The sequence below is a fragment of the Mesoplodon bidens genome (genome assembly GCF_964165515.1).
Source record: "Mesoplodon bidens genome assembly, chromosome: 1".
Taxonomy (NCBI): domain Eukaryota; kingdom Metazoa; phylum Chordata; class Mammalia; order Artiodactyla; family Ziphiidae; genus Mesoplodon; species Mesoplodon bidens.
In genome coordinates, this window is record NC_138176.1 from 86,624,796 (window position 1) to 86,648,307 (window position 23,512).

The following is a 23,512-nucleotide window of genomic DNA, read 5'->3' on the forward strand; positions in this document are numbered from 1 at the left end:
TTATTTTTTTTACTGTTCTGTCTGGATCTCATCACCCATAACAAGAACCCATCTGCTGTAACTTCTTTGTTTTACACCTTAGTCTCAATTCATAAAATTATTTCAAATTCTGAAGTCTTGGGACATGTCCACATCCTGGGAGCCTGCTTGACATGTCCCTGCTTCAAAGTTTCTAGACTCTAAGTTTCTAACAAGTTTCCAGAAAACCTTACACTTTTCCGAAAATTCTCCCCTGTAGGGCAATAGGATGACAAGTTACACTCATTCTTCTCTCCGTTTTCTAAGCGGTCCTTTACTAGGATGCAATGTCCCTCCCAGCACTACTCTCTTCCCCCTCTAACACTTGATGCCACACTATCTTCATTAGAATCTGAATAATGACTATATAGAAACATAACTACCCCTAAGGCCTTGCACTCTTCCATCTTGGAACCAATTATTTTTATGTGACGGCGATCAATAGCCTTCTATATATTTTACACTTTGAAAGAATATTGTAAAATATCTTTGAAAGAGGTATAAGGGTGGATATGAAAAGCCATTCTAAGTAATTTCATCTCTAAACTTTGATTTATTTCTCAAAGGTTGAGGAAGGGCAATGCAAACAAACAGAAATGAAGGAAATCTTACCCAGGTACATGATCAACCATTCCTAGCAAATAGCGGGATGCAATTTTAATAGAGTGGATGGTGATCTATTAAATTTTCTAGTGCCAGGTTGTGTGTAGAACAGAATCCAAAACCTTAATAAAATTAAGCTGTATTAGATCTCTCACTTCCCTTGATCTCTCAGACCACTTTGAGAACAAAATTAGATAAAACTACACTTTGCTCCATGCTCCGTTTCCTCTCTCTCTTCTTCTTTCTCCCATTTCCCACCTTCACAACAACAACAAAGACCCAAATCCCAGGCTACTGCATATTTTTCTGACCAAAACTCTCTGGGAAAAACACAATAATGGGTGTGCCCTGATGTCTCCCAGGTCCTGCGGACAACTTCAAACAGAGTACAGCTGAAATCGGGCTGCAGTCACTTTGCTTGGTCCTGGGGGAAGGACCCAAAGGCAAGTTCCCAGCTGACTTTATCTCTATTGCACCATATCTAAGTGGGGAAGAAGTGGCTGGAGATGCTCCAAATGACCTTGTTCTTCAAGTTAGATGCTGGGTTTTGTTTTGAAGCCAGCCAGTGAAGAGAGACAAAGGTGCATAGTCTGGGTGAGTGGCTGCATGCCTTCTGGAGTGAAGAAGTGTTTATAATGAACTCCGGGAGTGAACATTAAACTGGGAGTACAGGAATCTGGGTTCTAGTCTTAGCTGAGCCTCAGTTTCCTCATCTATAAATTGAGATAGTTGAACTAGATGATTTCTAAGAGGCATTAGTAATGTGTTGGAAGAGATTCCTATTGGTTTCAGGTCCAACAAATTCCTTGAATTGTATTCAAAACGTGTGTGTGTGTGTGTGTGTGAGTGTGTGTGTGAGTGTGTGTGTGTGTGTGTGTTTTCAATGGTGTCTGGACCTCCCAAACTATTAAAAACCATTAAAACTGATTTCAAACTCTAAAGTTCATCTAAGTGATTTTTTATCTGAAGTCGCTTCATTTGGCTTTTTAGGGTACAAAAATCACAACTTTTCCAAGTGTATTCGGAGTAACTAAAATAAGCAATGCATATATCCTTTCCAGCACTAACCCTCTGATGCTTGTTTAAAAAATTAATCTAGACATTGATTATAACTTAACCAAGAAAATCATCTGCTATAAACTTTTATAGATTCTGAATAGTTTTAGATTTAAATAATTGACTAATGAACTTAACAGCCTCAGTTTTTGTGTACATACAAACCTAGATTAGAATACTTTGTCTCTAAAATAATCATAAGTTTTTTTTTCTTACAAGTTTGAAGTTGTCAATTATGGGTTACACACACAGTCTTAACGAAATTTGAAATGGTCTTTAAGAATGAGTTGCTTTGAAGTCATAAATAAGACAAAAATTTTATTTCCTTTTGGAAAATAATCCATAAGTGACTTCTTTTCCCTAAGAATTGGTGATTTATATTCTAGTAAGGATTTTGGAGTCTAAGCAATTCTATTACTTATTTGTTTTGACTATGAGAACTTTCTTTTTATTTCTCTGGTATTCAATTTCCTTTTGCACCTGAAAAATAGAGATAGTAAACTCAAATAAAATATCCTCAGAGATTCCTCCCCCCTCAATGATACTATGGCTATACTTGGTATTCTAAATGCCCTGTTCTCAATATAGCTATCCCGGAGCTTAATGGAGAAAAGGTGGTGTTTTCATATTAGCTTTCTAGTTCTTTTGTTAATTAAGAACAAATTTTTCTTTCTTGTCCTCAGTCCACCTGAATGCTCCTAAAATCTAAACACATTAGTAAATAAAAGAGCTTTGTTTTTAATAGGTTTCTCTCTTCCTTTATGAGTGATAGAAGTTTTACAATGTGTGTTTAATTTTCCCATAATTTTTAAAAGGCAAATTTCACTGGGGATATGAAAGAATTCTCTGGTATATCCAGACTACATAGAATCCGCCATCCCAGTTGGCTAAAAAATAAAAGCTTGGTTAAATTGACTTGGCCTGGCTCCCAGCATTTCCCAGGCATTTAGCAATATCTGAGAGTTAAGTCCATCACCTTCAGAAGCTGCAATAACTCTGATTCACTGTAGTCCCATTTAGCACATTGCTCTGTAATAATATATTTGTGAGTAATATGAGAAAGTTGATTCTCCTTCCAAAGGCACCGTATTTATAACTTAGGATAAGAAGGTACCTGGGATATTGTCAATTTTAAAGTTCTCCTTCCAAGTTGGTTGGTTATGTGGCCACTGGGGACATGCTCTTTCTTCCTTTTAAAAAATTATTTCAGGTGTCACAATGCTTCATACAGATATGATACATTTTGTTTTGATATCTTAACACTGATGAATTGGATGACACATTTTTAGGGGGGTTATTTTCTCCTACGGTGGTCCTTTCATAAGGACAACCACTTATACTCCCCAAACCATAGTGACTTTATACTCCATAAGAATGCTACTCATGTACACCCACCATATGAAAGGTCGTGCCAGCACATAGGGGAAATGTAGTGGTTAAGGAATTACACCTGACCCACTTGTAGTTACAGAAACACTTTCTAATTTAGAATCATAGAATTCTACAAAAGACAATGTCTCATGATAGAAGGTATCCTATAATATCATCTTATCCAAATCTATCACCACCTAATTTTATAAATGGGAAAGAGGAACAAGGGGAGGTAACAGATTTTCCTAAAGCCACATAGCCTAGTTGACTGTAAATCCCAGACTCTTCGGAATCCTCCAGTGTTTTCATGACACATCATGTATAGAACCTGTGGAGAATGAAACTATCTAAAACTGCCCTCTGTAAAGAGTTTTTGATAAATGAAGGTTTCTATTATTATTTGCCTAAATTTTATCTTACACCTAAATTACTTTTTGAAGATTCATGAAAAATCAAAGCTAAAAGTAACAGACTGTTAATGTTACAAAACAGCAGCTTCCATATTTTTCTCATTACTAATTACAGTCCTAATTGGTTGTTGCTTAGTTGTTCCCACTAGAAATCAAAACAATTATTTTGCTAATATTCAAGCAGCTGGAAAATATTTGCCATATCCCAATTTTGTACTTAAAATAGATGCTTATTTTTAAAATAGAGGTAATATATTTTAGGTTGTCAAGGACAATTTGTTGAATACTTATCGAGCTACAGTATTTTGAGGCTTGTCTTATTCTAAGCCCATTGGTGCGCTCTCAATTCTCACAACAGCTAGCTCCTATTCAATGTCAAAATACAAATTTCAGTAACTGTCTCTAATGCCACAGTAACTTTAGAGGAATGCAGCATGCCTTTTAACTATTAAAAAAGGGTCAAACCTGGTGCAAAATTACATAAAGGCGCAGTTTGGGGAACAGAATAGAAATTGAATACACCAAGGTAGCTGCTTGGGAAAATGAACAGTATATAATCTAATATCTTTAATTTTATATACATGAATATAATGTATGTCAACTTTGTACATGAGATACATACAGTATTTAAACATTTTACTCAACAGATAAGAATTTACAATAGCAATAGAACTGACTAAAGGGCTGTCCACTTAATATACTTAGATTAGATCCGTACTTTAACAGGAAAAGAATTTAATAGTTTACAATCATAGAAACACTGACATTTAAAACAAGACTTTATAAAATAATTTATATATATCCTAGCATCTATTGAGAGGAATAATTTGCATTTGTGGATGTGTGCAATGAATGGCATATTCAAAATTTTTAGGTGATAAAATAATTTAGAAGCAGTTCATGCAGTGGTCAAAGCAAGGGATGGCAGTTCCTTCAAGATGTCCTTTCTCTTTGACATCAGTGGATATCAGATGCACACTAGGTACCATTGGGGCACACTAGACCAAGTCTCCTCCAACAATTACTTATATAAACATCAATATACACCAGTTGATATCCTTTCTTCCATAGTACAAGTACAGGTCACAACTTCTCTCAGCTGTGGGAGTAGTCAGTTTATACTTAAAGTGATTTAATGTCTCTCCTGGAGTTCTAAGTGATATATCTCTATACAAGGTAACTAACAGAACTTCCTGGTTTTTACAACTTTACTCTGATACTTCACAGAGTGCCCCCCATGTCCTGTGACATAAACATCCAGCAGGTAAGATTTTCCAGGCTGAAGACCTTTAATTGTTTCTGTGGTCACTGCTTTTTGCAGGTTTTGACTGTGGAAATATTTACAGAGGACCTTCTCTGATTTCTTCCTTGTATCTGGTCCAAGGCATTGGTTTTGTTCTCTTTTCTTCTGGTCTTCACTGTAATTATCATCCACTTCCTTTTTGTAGATGCAAAACTTGTTCCTTTCCTGGGTGCCTAGCCAAGCCACGGTGGCTGAAGAACAGGTACGGAGCTTGTCGAAGGCTTTGATGCGTGTGTCTTCAGGAAGAGAGGGAAATGACTGCTTACCGGGCCTGGTGGTAGCTAGTATTTTCAACATAGATGCTCCCTTCTTGTTTCCTTTCAGTCGAATGAGATATTTGGCTTTAGGTTTTCCTCTCAGCTGAAACTGTCGAATGCCTTCCACATTCTGAGACAGAAGAAGTTTCCCATCTCTTCTCACTTGGATTTGGACAGCGTCCAGACAAGAGTGAATAAAGAAGGTGACCTTTTGGTGAGACGAGACTGGAGCAAACCGTAGAAACTTTGCCCCCTTCCTTTTAACAAACACATCTGTAACTTTCCCATCTTTCAGCTCAACTGTCTTCTGTTTCGCTTCTTCCTTGGTCCTGGCAAAGGTGCCCACGTAAGCAGTGCTCATATTGCTGTTGCTGTTGGCCACGAAGACATCAAAATAGTACTGCGTGTCGGGTTTCAGATCCGAGATGGTGAAGATGTTCTTGTTTCCTATGCAGATTTTCTGAATGTCAACCTTGGGCCTCGAGTAGGCATGCCGCCCCAGTTTTGGAGACGGCTTTGTCAGGAAGCTGCGCTCTTTATCTGAATTATCCGAAGCAAATCCGAAGTGGGCAAAGTCAAAAGGGCTGAAGTCCAGACCGGGCTTTGGTGCCATCATGAAAGCGTCGTCTGCATTCAACTTCGCTTCCACTGCGCAGAGACTTTTGAAATTGTGCTCTTTGTTGATCACCACACAGTACTGAATGGGTTGTTTCAGCAAAGAGGCCGTGGGGCTCGGTTTCCAAGCCAAAGTGACAGTGGTGCATCCCAGGGAGGTAACGTCGACTCTTGGGTCATAAGGTAATTCAGGGTAGGGCTGGTCAGACTCTGGAGTTGTGGTGGCATATACTTTGAAATGTGTGTCTTTCTCTGTTGAAAGAAGCTCCAACTGATATAAACCAGATGGAGAACTAGAAGATACGAAATATTCCACGTCGTTGCCTTTGTAGGAGAATAACTCTGTGCCTTCCTCATGAATGATCTGCTGCTTCTGCTGATCCAGAGGCTCTGGATCACCTAAAAGACACAAGAGAAGCACAGCCTACACGTCAGGGCATGTGCTATGGCTTGCCAACCTTAAATTGTGTTCTTAAGACCATTTAATTTTGTTTTTCTCCATTATAAAAAGAATACATGTTCCCAGTAGAAAACTGGGAGATAGAGAACAAGATAAAAAAAATCATCTGTTAATACAAGATCCAGATAGTCCTTTATTAACAGTTTGGTCTATTTCTATCCGTCTTCCTTCTACACATGTTTATGCAGTTGGTATTATTTTCTCTTATTTTTCTCTGCAACTTTATAACATTTATTATCATGCATATACATACCTAGAGAAACCTCCATTTTTCTCACTTAATATTATATCATAAAAATAAAACTGTTGCTTAATTTTTGACCATTATAATAATGTTGTTATATATGTAAGGCTTTTCTGATTTTACATTATTTCTTCAGGATAGATTCCAGCTGGTAGAATTTTTAGGTCAAAGACTGCAAGCCTCTTAGAGACTAATTCCTAGTGTCAATCTGCTTACCAGAAAGATTCTATCAGTTTGCACTTGGATGGCTAGCCATTTCACTAATTTCACTTTTGTTAGTAGGACTGGACAGTCTCATTAAAATATAGAATATAAAGCACCAGTAAGAGGACCTAATTTTCAATGTGTAGAATATGTGCTCAGGAGGAATATAGGGAAAGTACTGAAACTAAAATAATGTTTTCCATTTTTTGTTACTATTAATATCAGATATCACACAGATATCAGTGTTAGAAGACCCAGAGAAGGACTGTGTAGCCAGAGTGGGAATGGATCTTTTCCAGCTGATCACTGCAGGTTGAGAGTGAGGTATGTAGAATTTCATATTCCTAAACCACGCAACTAACACAATCATCATGTGACTATTCATTCTATCTCAATCTCATCACTCCCATATGCCCTTTCAATATTTTCCTAATTACAGTGTTCCCACATCACTGTAAGTATCCAGCTTGCTAACATCCTGTCATGGCACCAATCTCAAGCCTTCACTTTAAGCTAGGATGCCTTTGCCCCTTAAAGGGAGGCAGTATCAACCCAGGGCCTCATTCAGACTCTACTCATTTCTTTGTATCTGTTATTTGCTTTCCATCATCTGCATCTTCTTTAAATGCCTGACCTATTCCTCCTGACTTTCTTCTCATCCTGGACTTTCAGTGGTGCTCAATGCCCTTTTGTTCTCTCTTTGTGGCTATGCTTTACTCCCCAGAGATCAGAGGCTCTTATCCTTGGGTGCATATTAGATTCACCTGGAGGGGAACTGTTACCATCCCAATGTCCAGACCCCACCCCAGGGCAATTAAATCACAACCTCTGAGGTAGGATGCAGGCATCAGTAGAATATACAGCCCCCAGTGGTGAGTCCAGTGGTTAGGCAAGACTGCAAACCACAGCCAGGGAAGCTGATCCTCACCTCTTGCCTTTCCTCACTCCTTCAGCCCACACACCTGTCTCTCTCAACCTTTTATTTCACCAAATCACCGCCATCTGATGTCATCCTCCATTTCCCTCATCTCCATCCCCAAATCTCCAGCTTCCCCCGTGCATCCATGCTGGTTTTTCTTACTAAGAGAGAAGGCTGTCTGTCTCATAAGCCTTTCAGCTATCTATCCAGAGGTCTGGGGCCAGGTCTGCCGCGCCGCTTACCTGAGCCTTCCCCGCTCGCCTCCTCTGGCAGCTCCTGGAGGCTCAGCGTCCACGCTAAGGGCGCATCGCAGGGAGTCACTGTGACTGACAATGGCGTGTTGTCTTCTTCGACCACAAAGAAATACCTGGGTGAAAGTGGACCACTTCAGACCGAGGTAATTCATCCTAACACTTACAACCAAGATTAGTGGGGAAAATCACTTGGTTTAATTTGTATTCACTTAACAGAAAATCAAACTGGCTATCTGACACAAATCATGATATTTTCAGCAGTAACCGTGGAAGTCCAATATAGCCCAAGGTTCTGCGACCAGATTTACCATCCGCACAGTCTGAAATAATTGAAAGACATTGAACCAAAATGTGGAGTTTGGGTGTTACTCGAGTTAAGAATCAACACTTACCAGTTTGGGGGTGTTATTTAACACCAGTGCAAAGTAAGTCACAACCAAGGGGAATTTCCAGGTACGTTGCCCTACAGGTACTGCATTTTCCATAAATTTGGTGATAAATTTATGTTACCCCAAGGGCACTCTAAAGCACCAACCATTCCAAAAGATCATTTTCACAGCAATGTCCTTCTAAAATGCATGTTGGTTTCTGGCAAAATAACACTGCATTCAGGCTTTTACAATCTTGACTTTTGTTCACAGTTTTACTATTCCATATCCTTTTGGAGAGAGGTATCTAATGACCATTTGAGAACTATTTTTAAAAGGTAAAGGTAACTGTGTCAGTCAGTGGAAAGACACATTTCTCTATCACTAAGATTTTCTGTTGAATTAATAACCTAGTGATTTGAAAACATTTTAAAAGAACAAAACATTCTCCTCTATGCTTTCCCCTTAGATTTTTAAAATGATGTCTCAAAAGAACTTTTAAGTAGAATAAAAATATTGCCTATGTATAACAATGCTATGTATTCTTACTCTGAATAATTTATATGATTCCATTTATCTTTCAAAGCCCATAATCTTGCAAGGGAGGAAACAGTGGTTTCCTCACTGGTTTCACGGCAAAAAATAAGCAAGTTTCACCTCCTAGAGATTGCACCTCCTGGGTACGTCTTTGCCTCTCGATTCTCTCTATATCTACCCCAACACTCTCTCCAAACTGACCACAGTGGCCAGCTGCTCCATCAGTCTCCTCCGCAGTTCTTCTCACCTCCCTGACCTCTAACCCATGGGGTGAACCAAGGGCCTGTGCTAGGACACTCTTTTCTACCCGTGCTCATTCCCTGTGTGATCTCACCCAGGCTCACAGCTTTAAGCTCTTCTATTTTAATGATTCCCAAATTTAAATTGTCAGCCTGAACTCTTAGTTAAATTTTAGAGACAACTATGTTCTAGCCATCTTCCTTTAGAGATTACTGAAAATTTCAAACTTAAGATGTCTAATCCAAACTTCTCATTCTCTCGCTAAACCAACTTCCCCTGCAGTCTGTCTCTACTCAGTAAATGACAGCCCTAACCTTCCAGTTGCTCAGGACAAATGTTTTAGAGGCATCTTGACTTTTTCTTACTCTTCCACTCCACATACACTGAATCAGCAGTCATTTTTTTTTGGCTTCATCTTTAAAATATACCCAGAGTCCATCACTTTGTTCCACTTTCCCTGTTACCACCAGATCAAGCCACCATTTTTTCTTGTCTGAGCATTGCAAGAGCCTCTGACTGGTTTTGTTTCCACTTTGACCCCCTTAGTTTATTTACCTCCTTCCAGGAGGACATATCCATGTACACCTAAGTCTGAACACACTCGCTGCAAACCCTCCAGGAGCTTCTTATCTCATTCAGAACTTGCAATGATTTGCATCCCCAACCAAATCTCTAAACTTGTCTCCTCTATTCTCTCCCTTCTTTACTCAGCTCCTTTCTCTCTGTGGAATGGTTATGGCACACTCTTGCCTCAGGGCCTCTGAACTTGCTGTTTCTCCATCTGAAATGCTCATCCTCCAGCTGTTGACCTTACGTGCTCAGTCACTGCATCAACTCTCTTCTCTAGAGTCGGTCACCATCTCGCCATAGGCCGACTCTGACCCCTTATGTAAGATACCACCTTCCTACCTGTGAAGCTCTTCTACTCCTCTTCATTTTCTTCAAAGCACTTATCACTACCTGATGTATTATATATACCTTTGTTTATTTTTTTATTTTTCCACCTCCCCCAACTAGAATGAAATCTACAAGAGGGCAGGGCATTTGGTTCATTAATGAAGACTTAGAGACTTAAATAATTATTAATGAATATTTGTTGAATGAATAAGTTTAGCTTTTCACTTTTGGGGAAAAAAAGTCCTTAATTTTTCAGAGAGTCTACAACTTCCCCAGCAGTGGGGCCTCTGCCTACCTCACTGTCATGTCATCATCCCTCTTGCTTTCTGTGCTCGAACCACGTAGGGCTTCTTTGAACCATTGGGATGTTGTTTGCTCTGCCTGAAATACACCCCTTAGTCCTTACTAATATTTGTAAATAAATAAATACATTATTTTTTAATTGAAATATAGTTGATGTACATGCCCTTACTAATATTTAAATGTCACTTCTTCAGGGATGCCTTCTCGTACTGTTCTGGCTCAGGTTCTCTCACATATTCCGAGTGTCCTATACTTTTCACTTTGGGCACCTATTGCAATTTGTTACGATATATTTATATTATTATTCGATTAATGTCATTTTCCCAACAAAGACCCACTTAGGGTTCATTTTCCGTCATTTTATTCTCAGCATTCAGCACAGATTTCTGCATGTAGAAGGTACTTGATAAACTCTTCTTAATGAATGCATTACTAAATGAATAAACAGAACCCAAGAATCATAACACCTACATTATTCTAGCCTTAGGATAACTACACTTAGTCTGTTTCTACCTGAAGATACTGAATCTGAATGGAAATATATATGCTTTCCCCCCTTCACTATTCCAAGATGAATTAGGAGCTAGAGGGTGGAAATAGGGCTGTGGAAGGACAAATAAAGTGAAGACCCTATAAAAGCAAAAAAGCTTGTTTGGAGTATAGTAAACTTAGACAATCATCCAAACAAAATAACTAGATGATTGCACTCTTTACTGTATGGAAATTTTATGGATTTAAGCATCCCTAAAGACAGGTGTCAGATGGTTTAATTTTCAAATTCAGTCGACTTTTGGAGAGTAGAATTTTTTTCTTTTGGCCAGGTTGCATAGGTGATATTAACCACATAAACATGACTGAACCTATGAACATTACAAAGAATTAGGTAAGACACAATAATTTATTTAGCATCATGTGATTTTAAAAGTATTCAAAACTTTTTAGTTTTGTTTGTTTTTGGTTTTTATGTGGGTAGCAGAGCTAACCAGTGCTGAAATCAATGTGCGTGTTCATCTATTATCTTCTGTTCTCATTTGAATCAAGAAAGTAGTTTATTTCCCAAAGTATGCAACTATGTCTTAGTAACTTTAATACAGGCCATAAGCAACCAATAACAGAGAAAACAATGCTTGCATTCCACAGGGTAATCATTATACATATAAAACATCAGAGAGTCCCTCTAAGTCAACATTTTCATATGGAAGCACTTATGATTAGGGATAAAAGACAATCTGAATAAACTTTAACAATTTGACAAACATTTATTGTCTACCATGTACAGTGTACTCGTGGAAGGGAGCTGTAATCAGAGATGATAGGGCACGATCTATGAGTGCCAGGTATTTACTGGCTAGTGAGGGAGATAGAAATGTGATAAATATGCTCCAAATTATAAGGCCAGAGTTGAGGGATAAACACTCCATGAACCATTTAGACTTTGGCATTTATGTATAAACATAAGAATAGTTAATGAATTTGTTTTCTTTTGCTATTCTCTCCTTCCAAACTTTATCTGGAATTTCATCTTTAGTTGTAATATCAACAATGCCTATGTGTGTTCTCCCATCACATATTTTACCCCTAGAAATGACTGTGGCCACAACTCTTTATTTAACTATTGTTAACATTGCATCCAAATGTAGATATCAAAGTCTCCAATCATGATTTGGGGGGGGGTAACCCAAAAGAATGAACAAATGAAAGAAATAAAAACAGAAGGAGGAAAGCAGCATGTGTTGTTTTGAAATGTCTTATAATAAAAACATGTTGCTTCAAAGAAAAAAAAATGTAATTTTAAGACAGCGCTTAGAACCAAAATTTATTTAATTTTTAAGAGACTGGAAGATCAAAGATAAACCATGTATTTGATTAAGTGAAATGATTACATAATGAGGAATGCTGTATTTTAAAGAACACTGCAAAGCAGTGCACAAGTACATTTGGGAAATCAAAGTAATTTTTAAAGAAAAATTTGGATTCAAATTCTCAAGAGTTTCAAGAGATAAAAGAATATGACAAGCAAAATGGTTCAGCATGAATTCAGCTGATATTTAAGACTAATTTGAATCATTAAAACTGCCTCCTCTACCCTTCCTTATTTTCACAGACTGTCTCTGTAAATACTAAGACATCAAGTTCCTTTAGTGTAATCATCCTTGCATTTTGTACCTTCACTCTTATGAATGTCATTGAAAGAGTCATAATTATTTTATATATTACTGACAAATTAGTTCCTAATCTATTACAATCATTCAAACAGATAATTTCATTCAGATGGTGCTGAAATGATACCGAAACAATAGGTCACACCAGTCAAAATATGAAAACTGATTATCTACTCTCACACAGACTGACCGGATGGTAACATGTCTGTGCCATTCAGTGGAAGAGGAGCATCACGTTCTGTTCTTATTGTCAATTAAAACTGAAGGGACAAGAGAAAGATGACAATAATTTGATACACCTCAATCTTTGGAAAATGGATTATTGATGATATGACATAGTTTTATCCTTTGGACTGTCAAGGTATCCTAGGTTAAAAGGAGAAACTGTTTTTGAAATATGATAAAGAGGAGTTTGGGTACTTCAAGTAAGAAACTTTAAATATAATTAGTTTATATGATTGATTGATTTATATGATACGTTGATATATGTAAGTTTTAAAGGTCAAAATACTTAGAAGCATTATGTGAGTTCAATATGTTGATGTTGGAGTGAAGATAAGTGAGGGGCCAGTTTTTATCTCTGTTTGGTTTGATGCTTTCAGAACCAATCATATTGATCAAAGAAATATTATCCTTACAAGCCAATGCAAACCCTTGAAGAATCATATGTGTTCAATTAATTTCATTAATCCTGTAGAGTCATTCTTAGAAATTTCCTACCATCCTGAAGAAAATGATCATTCCAAAACGTTAGACATGCAAGGACTTCTCTCTCCACCCAAAAGACCACAATCAGCGAGAATCAAAGAGATGTCTAATGACTAGACGTTGCACTGCCATTTTATTTTCTTACTTAGAGAAAAATAGGCAATGCTATCCAGAGGTTGATTGCAAATTACCTAAACTAAGTCTAAAAGGTCACCTTCTTTTTCAGAGACACCCATTCTGAGCTTATTGATAAAGGAAGTACTGCAGGGAGAATACCTTTTAGGTGTGTCTCTAAAGAGATAACTGCTAATTTCAGCTCCATCTGGAATTACTGACGAATCATGAAAAAATGCCTTGTCCCGAATTTGCATCTGAAAGAGCTCCTCATCTCGAGTGGGTAACTTCTGGGTCCTGGAGCTGAGTGGTAACAGCAGCCACAGCATACACCAGTGGAGAGGCACCATCCTGGGGCAACAAAAAGAATTGCTTACATTAATTTTACAGGCAAAACACTTGGGCAAGTTGTGAACTTTCTGAAGGGTTCACACTATTTGGTTTTGAGAGAAAGAGATGTATTATGTATTTTGGATACATGCACATGAGCTTTAAGGTGACTTTCCAGTTCTTTTTTTTTTCAAAGTATTTCAACAAGTTGATAATGAATTCACCAGAATTTCAGATATTAAAAAAATTTTGAAACAAAAGGACTCTTGGTGCATTAACTTCCTTGGGTATCCAGAGAGAAAAGTCCCCCCTTCGTTATGGCAGAAAACAATATGGTCATTGTAGACATCTCCATACAAATGTCTCAAAGCTTGAACCATAACATAAGTCACAGAGACCCACTGAGAGCCAGAAAATTACCACTACACAGTTACTTTTCTTCTTCCTTAAAATTTGACTAAGGAGCATATAGATATAGATCTAATAATATAGAATTATTCTGCAAATCAGATTTTCATAAATCAGAGATTTTAAGAGATTATAAAGTTTAACTTTCTTATAGGATAAGCAATTTGTCTAAAATCCCAAGGTGAGTTATTTGCCAGTGTCTAATATTACAGATTTACCAGACTCTTCAACACAACCCTTATATATAAACTTTTACCATATTAAAAAGTGGGCTTGGATTCCCACTTCAAATCAAGAAAGACCACTGGGGACTTCCCTGGTGGTCCGGTGGTTAAGACTCTGCGCTTCCAATGCAGGGGGAGAGGGTTCCATCCCTGCTCAGGGAACTAAAATCCCACATGCCCTGCGGCGCAGCCAAAAAAAAAAAAAAAAAAGACCATTGGAAAGTTCTATACTTAGGTCATTTGTCTTAACCTCCAGCAGAGTTATATATTTATCACTCCAGTTTTCACTGAGTTACATTTTGACATTTATCACTGACTTTCATAAAAAATCCTATAGGCAATCATGGATCATTCTCTAGGGCACCTTGCTGTAGGGATGTTTTCAAGGACACCATCTTCTACATGTTTCCCTTTCCTTACAGGAAGACGCAGGTAGGCCAGTTCTTTTCACCTCAAGTGCTAATGAAAGGCTTTGCTTCCTTTGAGGATTTGGTGCCTGTTTTCCTCACAGAAGAAACTAAGTGAGGAGTTGTTTTCCCTTATCTCTTTGACAACACACATCAGGGAATTCAAGCATTAGGGAAATATAGTGTTTTTACATTGAAGTACTTTAAATAGTGAGAAAGTCAAATGCAAATATTTGTGATAATTTGAAATGAAGAGAATGCCAGTTTTATTTCTAAATAGTCATTGCTATAGCTATGAGGTCACCTCTACTTAAACCATCACTTGACTTTAAGTTTTCTTTGAGTGCTACCAAAAATAGATTCATACAACTGAAAATATTTTTTTGAAGGGAATAAGCTTTTCTTTTTTCTATGAGAGTTTGAGAAGTAATTTTTCTCAGTGAGCTTGCTCAGAAAGTTCCTTTAACTTACTTTTTCAAAATTTGCTTTCTGCCATGTGCTCTGCGATTTTCCATATAAATATGTGCAGTAATTAAGAGTTACTATGTGCAAAGCACGGTGCTAAGTTGCATTTATATTCACAATAACCTTGTGAAGTAGGTGCTATTCTTATATAAGTATAAACCTCCTTTAACATAAGCGGAGAAAGGATATAAACCCAAGTGAATCTGACTGCAGAGCCCAAACATTTATTTTCCATCCTATTTCTCCATTTTATTGCCATTGAATGAGAATTTGACTGAGAGCTAAGAAACTTGACTTTTTAGTTTCAGGTCCTAACTAGAAGTGTAATCTTAGGCAATTCACTTAAAATTCTGGACCTCAGTTTTATGAAGGGTTTGGATGGATCATCTCTAAACTCTGAAAACAAATGATAATTCTGAGACTGAACACTAAAATCCTCTTCCCAAATAGCTAGCAGTTTAGGAATAAGAACAGGCCTCCTTGAATTTCATTAAATAACCTGTCCCTCAGATATCCAGGTGATTGTCAGGGTGGAATCCAAGGGAAGTTGGGGATATAAACGAGAGCTCATGGGAGTTACAAACAGCAAACAAAGGTTATATCTACAAAAGATGGCTGGGGGGATCAAAAATCAAAGCTCAGTGAACCTATTCAAAACAAATAGGGACATGGTGGAGTAAACTGAATGGGACCTCCACTCACGACCCTCAGCCCCTCTCCTCTGATGCCCTTCATCCTGTAGCTAACAGAAATGGAAAATCTGAATAGAATTTGATATGCCGCCCCTATAAAGAAATACTTATTATTTCAGCATAATAAAACACATTCAGTTTACTTTGTAGTAGCATCTCTGAAAGTTTGCCTCCTGAGAGCAGAAGAGGCCAGATAATAAAATATGTCTCTTTAGAAATGGTTAAAATTTGGCTTTCCATATTTATTAGGAACTTAGAGCAAACAAGCCAGCACTTGAGTGTGAGATACTTGGGTGTATTTGCCCTAGAACCACTCAAGGGCAGCCTTCTCTCATTAGCCCCATATTTGCCCTCAAAGCTGTCAATTGCACAGTACCACTGCACAGCTGAACAGGACAAGCTGCCCAATGCCCCTGGGTATTTGGGATAGTTAGGTCAGCCCCAGAGTTAGAGAGCTAGCAAGTTGTGACTGGCGGAAATCTTCCCAGCATCCTCAGCTGCCTGTGGGAGGAACTTTCTCTTTATTAAATCAGCTAATAAGAAGAGATGAATTTTGAGTTAATAACAATATTAATAAATTTGTTGTGTATGTGCTGCATGCCAGGCACTCTTCTAAATGCTTCATATCTGTTATCTCATGAATGCCAGCAACAAGCCTATGATGTAGGCCCTATTATTTATCTCATCTCATCTCAAAAATGATCAAACTTGGACACGTAAGAACACATAGTGAATACAATATGATATGAGAAATATAAACTAACAGGAGTGTGGTAAACATGATTATTATATATTCCCCCACGTCAGCTACTTAGCCATGTAATATTTAGTAAAGCGAACAACTTCAGATGATAGGTTTATGCAGAGTAAGTGTTAAAAAGACAATTCTCCATGGGTTTCTGTGCTTGTTTGTGCATATGTGGCAAGCAGAAGAACTGCCTGCCTTTGTTCAGATTATCTTTTCAAGGATGTTTGTATAGTAAACAACCTTGAAAGATAAAGCTTCTGGAGCAAAGAGCAGGCATGATTATTACCCATTATAAAAATCTGGGTTCCCTAAGCTCAGGGCTGCTCTCTTATAATAACCCCACTATATGGACTGATGCCATCAGGCCCTCTTTGCATCATCCTATGAGAACTGGGGGATCAGGCAGTGGGAGAAAATGATGCTGCTGTGGATCTGTGGCTTCTGCTACTGCTCTTTGTAATAAAGTCCTTTGTCACTGACCCAGGAGTCTCATGCCATCTAGCATCGATGAAACTATGGCAGGCTAACATGTTAGCTTGCAAGGAGGGTAAAATCTCATACTCTTCACAGTTATTGACACTAAGATTTTACTTGTTAAATTATTTTACTGGCTTATTGACTTTACTGGCTCAGGTAGACATTTTTATTTAGATAATCACCAATAGGGAATAGACTAAACTATCTTTTGCTTTCTTTAAAAGAAAAAATCATATATCCTCAGCTAAAATTCTATCAGGTCACATTTTCCGTTTCTGAAACAATTTTAGCTATTTAAATTGCCACATCAACTATGGGCAAAACAGATACTTTTCAGAAAAGTGTTTAAAATTAGTATGATCCCTTTTCTTTTTATTGTGTCTACAGGAGAAGATGGGTATTAACTGAACTTATTGTGGTAACTGTTTCACAATGTATGTAAATCAAACCATCAGGATGTATGCCTTAAACTTATACAGTGATGTATGTCAATTATTTTTCAATAAAACTGGAAAAAATTAGTATGATTCCCCAAACACAGGACTTTATATTCTGTAGGATTATTGTTTTCAAAATGTTATCTAATAGCATTCCATGTATTGCTGGGGAAAAACATACTCAGTTTTTAGGGAAGCCTAATAATTTGTTCAATTTGATCAGGTTACAGGCAGCATTTTTTAAACAAGATGTACTTAAAAGAAGCATTGAATATAGCTAATCAAAAAACTATTATGCAGACATATTGTGCATGTTTTCACAATTTATATTCACTTATTCAAATTTAAAGCTTTATGTAAGTATTGTTTAAAGGGTGGAATTTTACACATTTTTTTCCCTACCAAAAAAAAAAGTTCTCTCTTGTCATTCAGCTTAAGAATTAGTCACTTTTAAATAAACAACTGAAAATACATTCTGCTTAAGAATAAGCCTTGGGTAATCCAGTCTATAAGAACAGACTTTTCTTCTAAGATTACAAAAGTGCCCTCTAATGGCATAACTTTTCCTCTCATTTCTTTTTGTTACTTCTAGGTATCTAGAGCTTATCTAGGTTTAAAGTTTAAAGTAAGTAACATTTCTTAGAATTTCTCATTCAGCATTATTACTTCTGTCATGGACATCTTGTGGATAATCTAGGAAATGTGTCTGCACATCAAGAAATCTTGCTATCTTTCTACAGTCAAGGGTCTAGTTCCAACAGAAGTAGAAAGTTGCTAGGATGGTTCCAAATATTTGTATTTTGCTAGGCAGATCAATCAACTTGGTTGCACAATGATTTTCAGCCCAGAAAAACTAGGTGGTGTTATCCTATTACTGAGAAGATTGATTTTGACTGTTTCGATTGAAAAGTTCTGGTGAATCATGTTCATAGATGCTAATCTAACACTCTGAGATTGTTCATATTGTCAGAGGCCTTCCGCATATTTGAACATTCCTTCCTATCCTACCAAAACTGAAGTGAGAAAACAAAAATGACCTAATGATTTGATATACCTCAAACTTTAATCTAGATTATTGGGAATCTAGATTATTGGAGGTATGAGGTAGTTTTATCCTTTGGAATGCCAATGTGTCCTAGATTAAAAGGAGAAATTGTTTTGAAATATAATTGTCCAATGAGATTAACAATGTATTCTATACCTGGGAAGGTAGAGAGAGGTTTGGGCACTGAAAAGTAAATAACTTTAAATATTATTAAAGTTTATTAGTTTAACTAATAAACTAAACTATTATTAGTTTAGACTATACACACACACACACACACAGATATCTAAATTCAAGCTATTTAGACACACTATATGAATCCAATTAGTTGATGTTAGAGTAAAGGTACATGAGCAAGGGTTCTAAAAGGACCTTTTAAATATACAATTTTATTTTTATATTTGCTGCCCCCTCTCTGGCGAGCGAGTGAACACTACAGCTCTAGGAGGGTGGAGGGGGGCTGTTTTTGAATGTTTGAGGACTGTGATGACTGGAGCTGCTTCTCCCATATGCTTCCTTCCCTGCTGAGCTCTCTGCTGCCCTACCCCACAGACAGAACATGGAGGAGCGTGGACCGCAGTGGGTGAATTGAAGACCAGTTTTAAACAAAATGCCAATGTAGAGATATAAAGCATTTGTATTGTCCCAAAATGGGTAGGGAGTAGAGCAGTTAATGGGTAACTGAAAACACATAAAGAATTCTAAGACTTTATTTTCAGCATTAACATGACCTTTTCTTTTTTCTTTTAATTTATTTGTTTAATTTATTTTTATTTCTGGCTGCGTTGGGTCTTTGTTCCTATGCCATGGGTTTTCTCTAGTTGCGGCGAGCGGGGGCTACACTTCATTGTGGTGCACGGGCTTCTCTTTGCGGTGGTTTCTCTTGTTGCGGAGCACAGGCTCTAGGTGCGCAGGCTTCAGTAGCTGTGGCACTTGGGCTCAGTAGTTGTGGCTCGCGGGCTTAGTTGCTCTGCAGCACGTGGGATCTTCCCGGACCAGGGCTTGAACCCTTGTCCCCTGCCTTGGCAGGTGGATTCTTAACCACTGCGCCACTTGGGAAGCCCAAACTTTTTATTCTACGTGGCTTTTAAACAGTCAAACTGACCTGGCACGATCTTTTCCCACAAACCTGTGGAAATGCTTGAGAATTGTAAAATGGTCAAATGGTAAGCAAGAAAAAAAATTAAAGGGGCCTGGAATAATTTATCAGTGCACCAACTAACCACCCAGAATGACCTCTATCACCACAAAAAAACCACAATAGGCCTAAAAGCAAATAAAACTTTCCCAGGGAGTCAGCAGCAGCTCTACTACCGTCATTTTGCAAAATTCATCTTCAGTTACATAGTCAACTTATCATCTTGGTTAATCCACTGATTCACTTAGTGAAAATAAAAATTTATTATTTGAAACTGTGTAAACAATGATAGTAAGTAAATAAATCCGGTTAATTTTTTTTTACTTTGAAATATGTATTAAATGAATTTAACCACAAATCCTAATTGAGAATCTTGTCTTAAGAGTAGGGAATATTTCAAACCATTAAAATGCTTGCCTTTAATATTTATAGACTGCTGTTTAGTTACATTATTTCACTAATCTAAGAAATTTGCAAAGATGGTAAATAAAAAGTTCTCTAAGGTTTTCATGGAACTTCCAAGGCTCTCTGAATAGAAGATATCATATAACTTAAGGCATTGCAACCTTTCTCAGTTCTGTAGTTTCCTCAGAACAGCAGCCAACAGCTCTACCTACCTGTAAGTAATATGATCAAAGCAAATTCCTCCATCCCTTTACCACCAACCACCAAGATCCTGCAAATTCCTTGTAGAACATGTGAACGTATTTGTAAAAAATGTCATCAAGCTCCTATAGACATTACATGGTATAAAACTTAATAAGATCAGATTCATCAGGATAAACAGGCCACACATAGCATACAATTAAAAAGAAAATTCATAGAGTCATTAAGATGCACCTAAAAACTGTCCAATGCGCCCAATCATGTGTAGGCCACAAATATGAAATAAACTTACAATGACCAAAAAGAAGGATGGGGCATTCTGAATTTACTTGAGACAAATGCATCTGGAATAACTAAAATCTAATGTTTAATTACAGAGAATGGAAAGTGCATGATTATAATTTAGTGAGGATAATTTCAAGGAATGGTCTGCCACAGAGATTTCTGTTATTTTCTTTTCCTTTTTAAGTGCAAATATTTAGTCTTTTAACTTCTATTTTTAAACTCAAGGGCATTTGTTTTTGTTTGAATCATCCATGCCACATCTGATAATAAATCTGAAGCATCTGATCTAGCTGTAAAGAAAAAAAAAATGTAGCCTTGGTCGGGGGATGACCCCCGTGCCTGCCAGGATGTGATCTGTGAGCAAGGAGAGGGTGGGGGGGGGCATGGGGTCTGTCTGTGCACTTGACGCAGTAGAATGCACAGCCTGGACCTACAGATTCCCTCAAGGCAGAAAAAAATGAAAAAAGCTGAATTCCCAGAAGTCGTTTTGTTCTGCCGTCTTCTGCAAACAATGAAAATGTTAACTGAAATTAGTTGGTTGTTCCTATAAATATACAAATAGCCTCTACTATGGTTGCAAATTTGAGGGAAATAGAGCATTCTGTGGTTTGGTATGTTTCCATATTTGAAAAGGGTGAAAGAAGCAGGTAGAAGTCAAGGGCTTCTGGTCTGCGCTAAGGAGTGGTTTCCTGCCCGTGCTGGGTGAACTGCAATATTTCTAACGCCTATAGCCCAACAGAGCAGAGCCAGCATGGGCACAGAACACATAGGCTAAAGCTCTCTAAATGCAGGCTGTCATTACAGAGTGGAATGATTATTAAGGGTTTTAGAGTTCATTATGTCAATAATCTATGGATTAGGGACCTTCACAGACATTTCAGCTGCAATGATTCCAACCTCCTCTACTACTTCTCTAAATGATTGCCAACTTTCATTCTGGAAGGAAATTAAATTAGTATGAAAAAGCAATGTAAAATTAAAACATGCCAAAGATCTGAATAAAGTTTCCATTCTGTCATCCCCTTCCCTCTGATCCTCATGGTGTGCAGTTCACAGCAGGGCCAAGGCTAGGGCACTCTAATTTTAAAAGATGGCCAAGCCTACATAATAAGAACAGCTTGAAAGAGGATAAGGTTTTAAAGGAAGTGACCCTGTATTCCTACCATAATTAATGCCAATGGAAAGAATAATGAACAATAGAAATGGCCAAAATAAATGTACTACAGATAGAGAGTAGTCTTTGATTCAGGAAGCCAGACTCATTTTACTAAAGGAAGGAGTAGATCTCCTAAAATGCATCTGTTCGTTAGGTGATTCGAAGATATGATAAATTCAAAAGCAATTTAGAAGATAATGCAAAATAAAGCTGGAACAAGATACTGAATATCCTCCTCCTATCCACATTTCCTCTGTAGGTGCAATTGAGATACCTGGGCTCATTTCCACTGTCGTAGGAGAAGCTAATGATTCCTGGAATAATGAAAGCCCCTAAGGGAGGAGGAATATACTCGGTTGCTTTTCTTACTTTAGTTTGGCAACTAAGCCTTATTTCCTGTTGATCTGCAACAAAATGGAAATGACTTCCTGTGTAATGTTCTCCAAAGCAGTTAATGCACGACACACGCCATCCTCAACAGAAACTTAGCTAAGATGGAACATGGCAATGTACCAGCAGCATCTAACAGCAGCACGTATCAGCCTCAAAAGTGAACTGTCATGGTCAGCAGAGTCCCTGCTGTGTGAAACACGCTAAAAATACACTGAGAGTACAACAATATTGAATACACATCCATACCGTCCCACTGTTTACCATCGAGTCAAGTGGACATTAATCATGCATAAAAGTGCCCTCCAATGTAAACTAACACATACCAAGAGGAAAAGGGTAGCTGAGATAATAAGTGCTTAACAGAGTTGGAGTGAAGAATCACCAAGAGCTGGTGAGGACAGAATGGGAATCAGAGTGGAAGTAGGATGAAGGGAGAAGAATGAACTAGATTTGGGGAAGGGAGATGGAGGTGAGGAGGTCAGGGAGTTGAGGCAGAGAAGTAGAACTGCATCAGTAAACAAATGTCAATTGAGCCCCCTCCATGTGCTGGACACAGAACGGTGTGCCAGTAACACAAGACATCCTCTCCCCTTGAGGTATTTATGGTCTAGTAAGAAGTAAGGAAGAAAATATTTTTAGGCAGAGGTAAAGAGAGATCAGCAGGGTGCTTCCCTGGTGGCGCAGTGGTTGACAGTCTGCCTGCCGATCCAGGGGACGTGGGTTCATGCCCTGGTCCGGGAAGATCCCACATGCCGCGGAGTGGCTGGGCCCGTGAGCCATGGCTGCTGAGCCTGCGCATCCGGAGCCTGTGCTCCGCAACGGGAGAGGCCACAACAGTGAGAGGCCCATGTACCGCAAAAAGAAGAAAGAGATCAGCAGGGAACTGCATTCTGAAGAGGGTCCTTAAAATTTCACATCATGTCCCTAAGATCACAGAGAAAAACTCCAGAGGCAAGGACAAATATTTCCTCAAGACAAGCTACTTTTTCGAAGATCACTGTTCTTTTCCACACAAAGTCTCCCGCCACCCCCAAGGTCAAGAAGCATCGTTCAGTGGAAAAATCACAGACTGAGAGTCAAGACACTTCCATTGCAGGCAGGAGAACTATTCATGTTGATGGCTTGTTGGCCCAGGTATTCTCCAGGGTACCCTGTAGCTGTGAGTCCCTGAGTCTAGGGTTAGTTCAGCCTGTTTCTTACAAAAGCTGGTAACATAGGACAGAAACTAAGTTCCTCAAGGACACAATGCAACTTGGGTTCCTCTGTATCTAATTCTAAGATAAGAAATAACAGGTTACGACAGAAGTAAAGAAAAATCAACCTACCTTTATGGAAACATGTCCATCCATTTCATGTATTGAATGGTTACTGTTGTAGGTTAACCTTGAGAAAGGGTTTCCACAGCCATGGTAACACCACAGAAGAATATTAATATGAAATTCTACTGGCAAGTAAACCCAATTCTACTTTCTTGGAAATAATCATTAAAGCACTGGAGGTGAGTTGTTGTAGACCTCCTGGAGGTTGGGACTATAGTATATCAATTATAGATTTGATGTTTTTACAGTTATTTTATTCAAGAGGGGAAATTTCAGTAAGATACTCCATAGATTTCTTAGGATACCAAAAACTAAATATGGTCAAAAGAGCTAAAAATC

General features: G+C 38.0%; 1 protein-coding gene across 1 annotated transcript in view; it reads right to left on the bottom strand.

Annotated features, from left to right (window-relative positions):
• Positions 1-3,995: 3,995 nt before the first annotated feature.
• The window catches only part of NDNF (neuron derived neurotrophic factor), a 38,080-nt gene continuing 18,563 nt past the window's right edge, over positions 3,996-23,512 (bottom strand). The window contains exons 2-4 of the mRNA XM_081230509.1: positions 13,206-13,394; positions 7,703-7,827; positions 3,996-6,032 (exon numbers count right to left, since the gene is read on the bottom strand). Of these exons, the coding sequence (XP_081086635.1) occupies positions 4,639-6,032; positions 7,703-7,827; positions 13,206-13,393 (1,707 nt within the window). The 5' untranslated portion in view covers position 13,394 and the 3' untranslated portion in view covers positions 3,996-4,638. The remainder of the gene's footprint in view (positions 6,033-7,702; positions 7,828-13,205; positions 13,395-23,512) is intronic.